The sequence below is a fragment of the Nematolebias whitei genome, chromosome 9 (assembly GCF_014905685.2).
Source record: "Nematolebias whitei isolate Nwh7 chromosome 9, NemWhi1, whole genome shotgun sequence".
NCBI classification, from domain to species: Eukaryota; Metazoa; Chordata; class Actinopteri; order Cyprinodontiformes; family Rivulidae; genus Nematolebias; species Nematolebias whitei.
In genome coordinates this window covers 10,821,920-10,834,485 of record NC_056506.1, presented here as the reverse complement: position 1 = coordinate 10,834,485, position 12,566 = coordinate 10,821,920, and the positions used below count along the sequence as shown (strand labels likewise).

Sequence of the window (12,566 nt, the reverse complement as noted above, 5' to 3'; positions counted from 1 at the left end):
TTAAAATAATTTGTAAAGCCCTCTCAAAAAGATTAGAAAAGGTAACTCCTCTAATAATACATCCAGACCAAACTGGTTTTATAAAAGGGAGACATTCATCCACAAATTCACGCAGATTATTTAATTTAATAGATTATTCTTACAGTAAAAATATTGAAACTGCAATATTCTCTCTAGATGCAGAAAAAGCTTTTGATAGAGTTAACTGGAAATTTTTATTTGCAGCCTTACATAAATTTGGTTTTGGAAATTATTTCATAAATTGGTTACAAATATTATACAGTTCTCCTTCAGCATGCATTAGGACAAACAATCAAATATCTGCTAGTTTTGCTCTGCAAAGGGGCACGAGGCAGGGATGTCCACTCTCCCCCTCACTGTTTGCTATTTTCATCGAACCGCTAGCCGCAGCAATCAGGCAAACTACAGATATTAAAGGCATAAAATGCAAGAACAGAGAGCACAAAATCAGTCTATATGCTGATGATGTGCTGCTCTTCCTCTGGCATTCACAAACCTCCATCTCTCAGGTTATTGGACTGATAAACTCCTTCTCAAAAGTTTCAGATTACTCTATAAACTGGCTAAAATCCACAGTTCTACCAATTAATTGCTCTTTCAACAATTCACTTACTACACAACTGCAATCAGGGAATATTACATATTTGGGTATCAAAGTTTCGCCTAAATTAGCAGATTTAACAAAACTAAACCACACCCCACTTTTAAAGAAAATTGAGGATGATCTGGCTAGATGGAAATCTTTACCCATATCTCTCATGGGAAGGATCGCATCAATAAAAATGATGGTTTTGCCTAGAATAAATTATTTATTCTCAATGATCCCAAATAAACCATCATCTGACTGGTTTAGATCCCTGGACTCCTCTATTTCTAAATTTCTGTGGAAAGATAAACGCCCTCGTATTAGATTAAAAACACTACAGAAATCCAAAGATAAAGGAGGACTAGAATTACCCAACTTTTATCATTATTTTCTAGCCAACAGGCTAGAATACATCTCAAAATGGATAAAACACACACCCCTTGATGAACCCTGGCTAGACGTAGAACAGACACTTTGCAATAATATAATGATCTCGGACCTTCCATTCATTAGCTCAAACATAAAACGACAGGAATGCTTTAAAAGCATCAATATCAGCTCCTCTCTGACAGCTTGGTGGGAGTTTCTTAAAATGACAGAGTCTTCACTAATCCCATGCAAACGTACACCCATCTGGAACAACCCTGACATCCTACAACAGAATAAGATGATAAACTTCCCAGGTTGGAGGTGTAAAGGAATTGAATATTTGGAACATATATATGAAGAAGTGGACTACATCCCATTTAACAGATTAATTACACAATATGGGATTGGTTCTAATTTTTCTAATTTACTGGGCAAGGTGTGACAGATGGAAATGTCCTCATGTTGAATGTCAATGTCTTTGTTCTGTAAAAAAAAAAAAAAGTCACTACTTGTTCCTTCAGAGTCTGCAGCTCTTCTTGTGGTGAGTCTTCTGTGATGTTTACATTTGCAGCAACTCTTGCATATGTCCGGTGTTAAAATTCAAGTCCAGCAATTACCAAATCATCTCGTCTTGTATATTGTTCCAGATCATCTACTTTTTGTTCCAGTTCAGCCATCATTTTGTCTCTATCACTTGGAACTTTTAACAGCTTCACTTCCTCCATCAGACCGATAAGGAGTTTGTGCTGAGATGTTAATTTAGTCAGTTCTGAACTCAAAGTTCAGTGATTATTTTAAAATTTCGCCATATTGTCTGAATTATCTTCCACTGACTCTACTTTGTCCACGTTTATTCGGCATGACTCACGCTACTCCTGGACCTGGCGGTAGCAGCTCTCCGGTCTGATAGCAGTAGCCCTGGGGCCTGGCCACAGAAGCCCCCATGTCCAACGACGACAGTTCGGGGCCCAGCGGCAACAGCCCCCAAGTATGTCGGCAGCAGCTCCCAGGTCCGACAACGGCAGCCCAGGGCCCAGTGGCCATAGCCCCATATCCGACAGCAGCAGCCCAGGGCTCTGCGGAGCAGCTCCCAGGTTCGACAATGGCAGCCGAGGGCCCAGCGGCAACAGCCCCCAAATCTGAAGGCAGCATCTCCCAGGCCTGACGACAGTTTCCTCAGACTCAGCCTTCCTGCACCGCCTTCAGGCCTTTGATGATGCCAACGGCTAGCTAGCGCCGGCTGGTAATGGCGGCGCCTCCTAGTTTGTGTAGAAGTTCAGAGCTTTTTGAATAAAAAGCATAGTCCATGTAAGTGGCGATGGGCTTCCGCTTCATATCCACCTTGTTTGATTATTTTTTCTTAAAGTCTGCGAGTGTGCAGTGCTCTGACCTTAAAGCATTTACACACATTGTCCCACTCACTCCTATTGCGCTTGGAGCTAATGCCAGAGGACAGCGTGCTAAGAATGTTTTTACGTGACTATCTTGTTTAGAAGCATCTTCAACTCGCATCCTGTAAAGTTCTTCTTTTTCCTGCATGTAGACATGCTTTTCAATAGTGTCGAGAGAAAATTCTTCAGGTGCAGGGTGAGATACATGTAAATAAATGTCTAAAAAAGAATTTAATACATGTAAATAGTTTATTTTTTAGACATTTATTTTGTACAGTTACAGCCGTTGTTAATAAATGAGCCTGTGTGACAACTGGGACAAAGCTTTGACTCAGAAATATATTTTTATTACTTTATGGGAAAAAAAACTACATCGAGATAGGGCTGCATGATACGGACCAAAATTACTATCGACATTTTAAAGATAAATCACGATATACGATATATATCTCAATATTCAAACATCTGCTAAGTTCATGGCACAAAACAATGCAGATGTTCCTGTTTTTAGTATTTTACATCACTTTATAATGTAGCTGTTTTTGTTTCGGTTTTTAATATAATTTTCTTCCATTTATTTTTTCAATTCATATGCTTTCTTTTATGATGGTCTACTGTTGTCATCATTATGTTAATGTTCTAGAATTGCGCCGCTCAAGGTGGCTGCATGTTGGAGCAGCTCTGTTACTTTCATTCTGAGATTTTGCTTTTGGAAACTTTAATTCCTCTTTTTATGGATGTAAATCACATTTGTTGGATGATGGGTTCTTCTGGTATCAGATGCTGTGCAGCTGGAAGGATATTTACTGAAACTTTTTTAGTTTAAGACATTTGTTATGATGCGTAACCATGGCAACAAGGCAGTTTTCTACACCAAACAGCAGCGGATTAACATCTCAAATGCTCAAATATATCTCATCTACAGCCCCAAATCTCAAATGAGTTGAAAAGGATGTTCTGCGGATGCATTCTCATCTGGAGAAGCAGGAGGTGGGTTAAGCTCGCACGGGTGAGGTGCTGTGTTTGTATTCAAAGAGGGAGAAGAAGGGGGCTGTGTGAAGTTGGAGGCACAGACGGGAGGAAAAGAACTACACGGATTTTCATCTAATAATACTCAATGGTTGCGATAAAGCCATTTTAACAATCGTAAATACATATACATATATATGTTCACAGTTCCAGGAACTCGTCTTAAGCGCAGAGGTGACAGGGCCTTCTCTGTAGCAGGACCAAGAGTCTGGAACGAGTTACCTCTGCTTGTCAGAAAGGCCCCCTCCCTCTCGGTTTTCAAGTCCCGCTTAAAAACTCACTACTATTCAGTAGCTTTCAACACCAGATGATTTGTGTCTTGATCCTGTATGCTCCACACTGGTTTGTCATCATTATCTGCATAGTTTTTATGTCTATATTCTGATTTACCTCACTTTGTATTTTGCTTTGTGTGTTACCTGTTGTTCTGTCTGTACAGCACTTTGGTTGGCCTTGTTGCTGTTTTAAGTGCTTTATAAATAAAGTGGTATGGTATGGTATAAAATTTATTCATTTTAAAAAAGTACAAAACAATTCCATAACAATATAAAAAATATATACAAAATATTTAAAATGAAAGGCAGCAGAAAGAAGAAAAAATCTTATTATATCTGCCCCTTTTTTCAAACAATTATTTCAATCACAATAATTTTCAAGAAACAGAACAAAATGAATAATTATTTCTAATTTTTCTAATTCTAATACAAAACACACACTAAGCTACTTCATATATACTTTTTTAACAATTCAGCTTTGATCTTTTTCTTAAATGTACACATTGACTTGGCATTTTTAACATCACTCTCTAGACCATTCCACAATCCAATTCCTTGGATTGAGGTAGACCTTCCCTTCAGACTAGTTCTGAATTGTGGTTTGACAAATATCTCTATCCCCTTAAGATTGTAACAACTTTGTCTTTTAACAAAATTTCTTTGGATATTTAATGGTAATGTGTTATTTTGAGCCCTATACATAACTGATAAAATACTGAAATCTACCAAATCATGGAACTTCAATAACTTCAGTTGATAAAATAATGTGCTTGATGGGTGACTGTAATGCTTTCTGGTGATAATTCTTACAGCTCTTTTCTGTAAAATAAAAATAGGTTTTGTAAATGTTTTACACACTTTCCCCCAAACATCAATGCAATAGATTAAATGTGGAACAATGATTGTGTTATACAACATGTACAGAGCTTTATCATTTAATAATTCCCTGACTTTGTATAGTACTGCAATAGATTTAGCTATTTTTGTTCTTACAGAATTTATGTGATTTTTCCATGTTAGATGTTCATCAATGATTACACCCAAAAATTTCATCTCATTAACTCTACAAATCTCAACACCCTCAATTTTAAATGGATCATCAACAGTTCTCTTTTTGTTACTAAATATCATGTATTTAGTTTTATCTAAATTTAATGATAATTTATTAAGTTTAAACCAAAATTGTATTTTATCAAATTCTGTCTTCATCAATTCCAACATCCGTTTTACATCTTTACCCAAACAAAAAAATGTGGTGTCATCTGCAAAAAAGACACATTTGAGGAGTCCTGATATATTCACCAAGTCATTCACATATAAAATAAATAACTTTGGTCTAAGTACAGAGCCTTGAGGAACTCCACAAGTGATATTGCACAGGTCAGATCTTACACCATTTATTTGTACAAACTGTTTTCTATATTTTAAATAGCTAGATACCCAGTGTAATGCTGGTCCTCTTATACCATATTTATTTAATTTTTCAAGGAGAATAGTGTGGTCAATAGTATCGAATGCTTTTTTTAAATCAACAAAAATACTAACACAATACTGTTTTTGATCGACAGTAGTAGTTATTTGTTCTATTATTTCCATGAGAGCCATTGATGTAGAGTTTTTTGCTCTAAACCCATAATGACTGCTACTTAGAATGTTTTGTTTAGTAATAAATTTATCTAATCTTGTCACAAATAGTTTTTCTAGAATTTTTGAGAACTTTGGTAATAAGGATATTGGTCTATAATTATTGAACATACATTTATCACCATTTTTAAAGAGAGGAACTACCTTAGCTACTTTCATATTGTCTGGAAATATTCCTTTTGAAAATGATAAATTACAAATATATGTAAACGGCTCGATAACATAACTCATTATGTCCTTTACAAACATCATATCCATGTCCACCCAGTCTTTTGATCTCTTATCTGTAAGATTCTTTATTACATTCATTATTTCTTCTTTGTCAGTTCCATTAAGAAAAATACTGTTGTCACAACCTATAACTGAATGGTTCATATTATTGTCTACTTTTGGTATTTTAGCAGCAAGGCTTGATCCAACATTCACAAAATGATGATTAAATCCATTTACAATTTCATTTTCAGCATGGATTTCATTGTCATCCTTCAAAAAATATTGTGAAATACCTGTTTTTGCTTTGTGACTTTTCAGAACACTATTTATTACTCGCCATGTAGCTTTCATATCACCATTACTTTTATTTAATAAATCACTATAATATTCCTTCTTTTGTTTCCTTATAATCACTACTAATTTATTTTTATACTTCTTATATTTCTCTTCAGCCTCTTGTGTTCTCAATTTCAAGAAACATGTATACAAATAATTATTTTTTTACAAGCATTTCTCAACCATTTCGTCATGGTCAACAACATTTCTGTTTGTATAATTATTTTGCACACAATTCTTTTCATACAGACCTCCCAAAATATTCATAAACTCATCATATGATCTGTTCACATCATCAACGTACACGTCTTTCCAGCATTGTTTATGTAAATCATCTTTTAATTTGTCCATTGCTTTTTTTGATGTGTTTATTGTTTTTTTTCTTAATTGTGATTTCTTTTGTAATGCTTTGATCATTTTTATAAATCATGAAAACTGGTAAATGATCACTCAAATCACTCATTAAAATACCTCCCATCACATCCCCATTTGTTACATTTGTGAAAATATTATCGATTATTGTAGCACTATGGGTTGTAATTCTTGTTGGTTTTGATATTAACGGATAAAGATTTAAACTATACAATGAATTTGTAAATGTACTGATGTTATTTGAATCTGTTTTATTTCCCAAGTCAATATTAAAGTCTCCACACAAAAAAAATGCTTTTATTAAAACTCTTGTCCAATAGTTGTACGATTTTATCAGTGAATATTTCTATATTTGATCCTGAAGATCGATATACACAACTTATCTATATGTTTTTATCATTCTTGTTTATTATTTCTATTGTTATTATTTCCATGATATTATCAACAATTATTGACATTTCATTAATTAATTTACATTTTATTTCATTTTTAACAAATAGAGCCACTCCACCACCCCTTTTACTGCTTCTGTTCACATGATATAATTCATACCCTTCTATGTGAGCATTAGTTGTGTTTTCATTGTTGTGCCATGTCTCTGACGGTGCTATTATTGTAAAGGTTCTGTTTAGCTGTTTTAAATAATCTGTTATTTTGGATATATTTGCATTTAAACTTCTACTATTAAAGTGAATAATAGAGAGACCTCCATTTGTTATATTGATGTCATTAAACTGTTCATTATAATTAGGGGTGCACCGATAAATCGGCCGGCCGATCGATCGGCCCCGATTTCCTTGATTTGGGGAGATCGGCGATCGGCCGATCTTTAAATGAGAAGCCGATTTTATCCACCGATCGTATCTGCCGCCGGAAAGGTCTGAAAATCAGCTGCTGTCCCCTTTTGCTCCACTGTGAGAGCTCACACACAGGTCACTCGGAGCAGCCATGTCGTCGGTTTGGAAGTTCTACGCTGTAAAATAAAATGAGCCAAAGATCGCAATTTGCAATTCGTGTAAAGCCGAAGTAAGTCGTGGTGGAGCCACCACCAAAACCTTTAATACAACAAACCTCGTTCGCCATTTAAGAAATCACCACGCCGCCAAGTATGCAATGTTTGAAGAGAGCAACCAAGCTAAGGCTAATGCTAAAGCTAGCGCTAACAAAGAGGCAGTCGGTGGGTCGCTGTTAGCTTTTATGAGCAACGAAAAGAGCAAAGCTACCACGAGGAAAGTGATGGAGTTCATGGCATTAGACGACCAGCCATTTTCAGTCGTTGAGGACAAAGGTTTTAGAAGCTTGATGCAGCACGTGTGCCCACGATATAATATGCCGAGTCGGAAATATTTTTCTGATGTTGCATTACCGGAGTTGTTCAGCCAAGTTTCGAGAGACACCCGCAGCCTGCTAAAAGCTAATACAAATACACTCAGCTTTACAACAGACATCTGGACTTCTGATGTAAGTTTAATGTTCATGTTAAGTTTTACTGCACAGTGGATTGACGAACAGTTCGAACGTCTTCAAGTACTCTTAAACTGTAAAGATATGGCGGGGTCTCACACTGCGGCCAATTTATCAGCAGAGTTTAAGGCGATGCTGAATCACTGGGAAATCGATAATGGAAGAGTTCACGTTGTTTTACGGGATAATGCTCGTAATATGGCCAAAGCGCTGGATGATATCAACCTGAAAAATTTACCCTGCCTGGCACACACTGCAACTGGTTGTAAATGAGGGACAGCTGGCGCAGCGCAGCATCACAGACATGGTGGCAACCGGAAGGAGAATTGTCGGACATTTTAAGCATTCATCACTTGCCTATTCCCGACTTTATGACATACAGACACAGTTAGGTCAACCCAGGAAACGATTACAGCAAGACGTTTCAACGAGGTGGAACAGCACAGTCTACATGCTGCAGTCGCTGTTGGAGCAGAGACGTGCTATTGGCGTGTATGCTGCTGAGCATGAGTTACCAGCCACACTCACAGCACACCAGTGGGAGCTACTGGACAATGTGCTCACCATTCTTGCACCTTTTGAGGAACTCACAAAGGAGATTAGCTCATCAACAGCTACAGCAGCAGATGTCATCCCAGCCATCACTGCACTCAAGCGGATTTTGGAGAGGCAAGCGAGCACAGACCGTGGCGTGGGTACAGCCAAAGCTACGTTGCTGGAGGCTGTTGTGAGAAGATTCAGCAACATTGAGCATGAGCCCCTGTACAGCTTGGCCACTGTTCTGGATCCAAGGCAAGTAACTATTAACATTCTATTTTAGCCATAATTACTTTTAGCCTACTACTATATTTCAACAAACATTTAAATTAAATTAAAAATAAAAATTTATTGATTGAAATGCATTTCTTTATTTACATGCAAGTCATAAAAACTGTTAATGTATACAAAACACAATGATTGACCCATCTTTCTTTGTTTATGCAAAACAAAGTACAAGAATCGCTACTTCTCAGCAGAGGTGAAAGATGACGTGAAACTGCTCCTTTTGACCAAACTTGCAGAGGGGGAGACCAGATGCACACCTGCTGCAGGAACATCCTCTGAAGTGGGACCTCCTGATATAGATGAACCTGCAGCCAAAAGGCGTAGTCTACTGTTTGCAGCTCACGATGAAATCTTGAAGGAGAACATTGAACAGGAGCAACAGCTGGCCAGCCCTTCAGCTATGCAGGTACAGAACTACCTATCTGAGGTTCCTGTCGAAAGGAGCCAGGACCCATTGGTCTACTGGATGATCAATGAAAATCGTTTCCCTCATCTTGCTCTACTTGCCCGAACCTATCTCTCTGCCCCATGCACAAGCGTTGAAAGCGAGCGCCTGTTTAGCTTGGCTGGACATGTAGTAGATGAGAAAAGAAGTCGCCTGTCTGGTGACAAAGCAGAAATGCTTTTGTTCATCAAGAAAAACCTGCCACTAATGAAAGTGACTGGAATAAGTCTGTGAGAACTAACTTACCTGTGACAGTCTTATTTCTTATTACCCACCGACTTGAAAATGTTACACTTGTTGCATTATCTTTTTAAGTTTTGTTTTTTTTAAATGTAACAAGTGAAAGAGTTGAAGGAACTGAACTTTTTTTTTTTTTGGTTAATTTTATAGTTTTAACAAAAATTGTGTAAACTTCATTTATATTTCAGAATACTACCTCATGACAAGTTAAAACAACAAGTTTGTATTGTTTCTAGGGTATTTTTCAAGGGTATGTTTTACAATAAAATAAGATTGGTAAATTGAAGGTGCATTGTGATCTTGTAACACCTGACACTGTTGCTTATAAAAAAAAAATCGGTATCGGCCAAAATCGGAATCGGCAGTTCAGATTTTCAAAAAATCGGTGATCGGCCTGAAAATTGAAATAGGTGCACTCCTAATTATAATATTCACAGTCTTATATTTCAGGGAAAAAATTTGTATCAATCGCATCTTCAACATTGTATATTTTAAACTCTAAGTCTTCGTATGTTGCCATGTTTTAATGTATTTGTTTATTTTATATTTTGTTAATTTCTTGTTTGTGAAGTCATGTCAATGATTTATCATCTGTCATTTCCTGAGCTCATTTTAGTTTTTCCAGATCCTTCAGGTCTTTTATTATTTTAGCCTGAGATCCTTCCTGTATTTTGATCCAAATGTTTCCATTTCTTGTCCAAGTTGATGCTATTTTTTTCTGTTTTTTCAACCACCTTGCTTCACGTGCAATATTTCCATTTTTTTAGTTAGATGTTCGTTTATGTAAACATTTGTTCCCTTCAGTTTTTTTGCTTACATTATTATCTTGTTTCTTGATTTCCTGCTAATGAACTTTATGACTATGGATGGTTTGGCTTTATCTGATTTGTTGGGCAGAGTGTGACAGATTGAAATGTCCTCATGTTCGAGGTCAATGTCTTTGTTTTGTAAAAAATTCACTACTTGCTCCTCCAGAGTCTGTAGTTCTTCCTGTGGTGCGTCTTCTATTGTGTTAGTACCAGCAACAACTCTTGCATATGTCCGGTTCCTAACTTCCAGTCCAGTGATCACCAAGTTGTCTATTTTTGTGTATTGTTCCATGTCGTCTACTTTCTGTTCCAGTTCAGCTATTTTCCTGTCTTTATTAGTCATCAGTTCTTTCAATTGTCTCACTTCTTCAAACAGTCCTGTCAGTAATTCACATTTAGCTGATAATTTAGTCAGTTCAGCACTCAAAAAGTTCAAAGATTTTTGAACTTCCTCCATATCTTCTGAATTATTTTCCGACACTTGTCTCTTATGTCTGTGTTTGCTCGGCATTACTCACGATACTTCTGGATTATTGGTCTCAACTCTCAGAAGCACAGGATCCAGCCACGAGGTTCACAGGCTTATGTTGTTAGCTTATGTTGTTAGCCGAGGCCTAGCCAGGTCTGGCCGAGGCCTAGCGGCAACAACCTCCGGGTCCCACGATTCACTCGGTCCAGCAGTTCGCAGCCCCAACGGTGACAGACCAGGTCCCGGTTGCAACAGCTCCCAGATCCCACAGCTGTAGTATAGCTTCCTCGGTTTCAGCGGCTCGCAGGTCCAATCGGCGGCGGACCGGGTCTCCTCCGTAAAAAGCTCGGTTCCAGCGGCTCGCAGGTCCAATCGACGGCGGACCGGGTCTCCGACGTAAACAGCTCGGTTCAGCGGCTCGCAGGTCCAACAGCGGCGGACCGGGTCTCTGCCGAAAACCGCTCGGTTTCAGCGGCTCGCAGGTCCAACAGTGGCGGACAGGGTCTCCGCCGTAAACGGCTCGGTTTCAGCAGCTCACGGGTCCAACAGCGGCGGACAGGGTCTCCGCCGTAAACAGCTCAGTTTCAGCGGCTCGCAGGTCCAAACGGCGGTTCTTCGTAATGGTATGGTATGGTATATATACTTGGTAGGGCATTAACAGAGTACTTGAGTAATCTACACATCAATTTCTAGGACATCTATCAAGGTTAAAAATGTAACGTAGGGTATCCGTAGTGACGTCATATTATGTGACCACCGTATGACCGTAGGGGGCGTTGTTGCACTGTTGCAGGTCACAGAGTATGGTGTAACACCGGGTCCAATCCACCGAACCAGAACCAGTTTCGGTTTAAGTTTCGTTTTTGACGTACTGCATGTTTCTTCACGTTTGCAGTTTAATAATGATAACTAATAGTTTAATTTTTCCTGTGACTTATTTGCAGTATAATAAATGGTAGGAGCATAATATACGCTCCCAATGTTTTGTTGGTCTTTTCTTTTGTAAATAATTACCTTTTTTTGCGGTTTTATTTATTTATTTATTTTTGTATCTTGAGATCTATGATGTCATCAAATACTAGAGTTCTACTTGGGTTTTATTATGTTAATGTCGAGTTTAAAAATTATATACTCGTTCAACCTCTTATACATGGAGTATATTCGATATATCCCCCCAACCCTACATCGAAATATATATCGTATATTGCAATTTATCTTAAAATATCGAGATATTAATTTTGGTCTATATCGCCCAGCCCTAAGATGTATATGCATATGTATATGTAAATCCTGTACAGAGGGTACACCACATAAAAATTCAGTTAACTGCATACAAACCCTGTATGGTGTGTAGAAACACTGTACATTGTTTTCATGCTCATTTCAGAAACACTGTACATTGCTTTCATGCCCATTTCAATCCATTTTATTGTTCTAAATGTAAGTAAACTGGATTCATACCATGAAAGAGACGGTGTCCTGTGATCCCAGTAGACATGACTGGTTACCCCCGTCTGCCATCCTGCTGCGCAGTCAGCTACAATCAGAGAAACCCTCGGACGACCATATCAGACTCTCTGAGGCGGGTTCACTGCTATCCACAGGTAAATTAAAGAAGAAAAGAACATTCACTGAGTAGTTTTAGACATCAGGAGTTTGTTAGAATAACATATTGTACCATTCTGCTGTGGTTGACTGCTGGTCACATGGCCTCAGGGAGGGATTATGGTTAGAATTTATGTTCACTGTTAATCATTTCAGTTAGCTGTTTAGCACTGTTCTTTTAGTGAAAGTAGTAGTAGTAGTAGTGAAAGTTTTACTGTTCTGTTCTTGTTAGCCTAGTTTATGTGTTCATTATGTGTTAGTTTGAGTTAGTAGAGTAACCATGAGTGAGAGAGGTAAATATAATGAAGACCTGTGGGGTTCAATCTGACTGTGGGTGTTGAACAGTAAGATAAAGTCTATAAAACACCATCTGGTGGCTGATTCTTGATCTACAACAAGAGCTGTACATCTCTCTCAGTGTGCTGCCAAACTACAAAACTAAAGTTTGTTTTGGGAAAAACGCGTACATAACT

The 12,566-nt window shown here is 37.8% G+C and overlaps 1 protein-coding gene across 1 annotated transcript in view; it reads right to left on the bottom strand.

Moving 5' to 3' along the window:
• tmem68 (transmembrane protein 68) overlaps nt 1–11,994 on the bottom strand; it is a 195,918-nt gene extending 183,924 nt beyond the window's left edge. Inside the window, exon 1 of the mRNA XM_037682065.1 lies at nt 11,950–11,994. Within this exon, the coding sequence (XP_037537993.1) occupies nt 11,950–11,952 (3 nt within the window). The 5' untranslated portion in view covers nt 11,953–11,994. The remainder of the gene's footprint in view (nt 1–11,949) is intronic.
• Between the last annotated feature and the right edge of the window lie 572 nt (nt 11,995–12,566).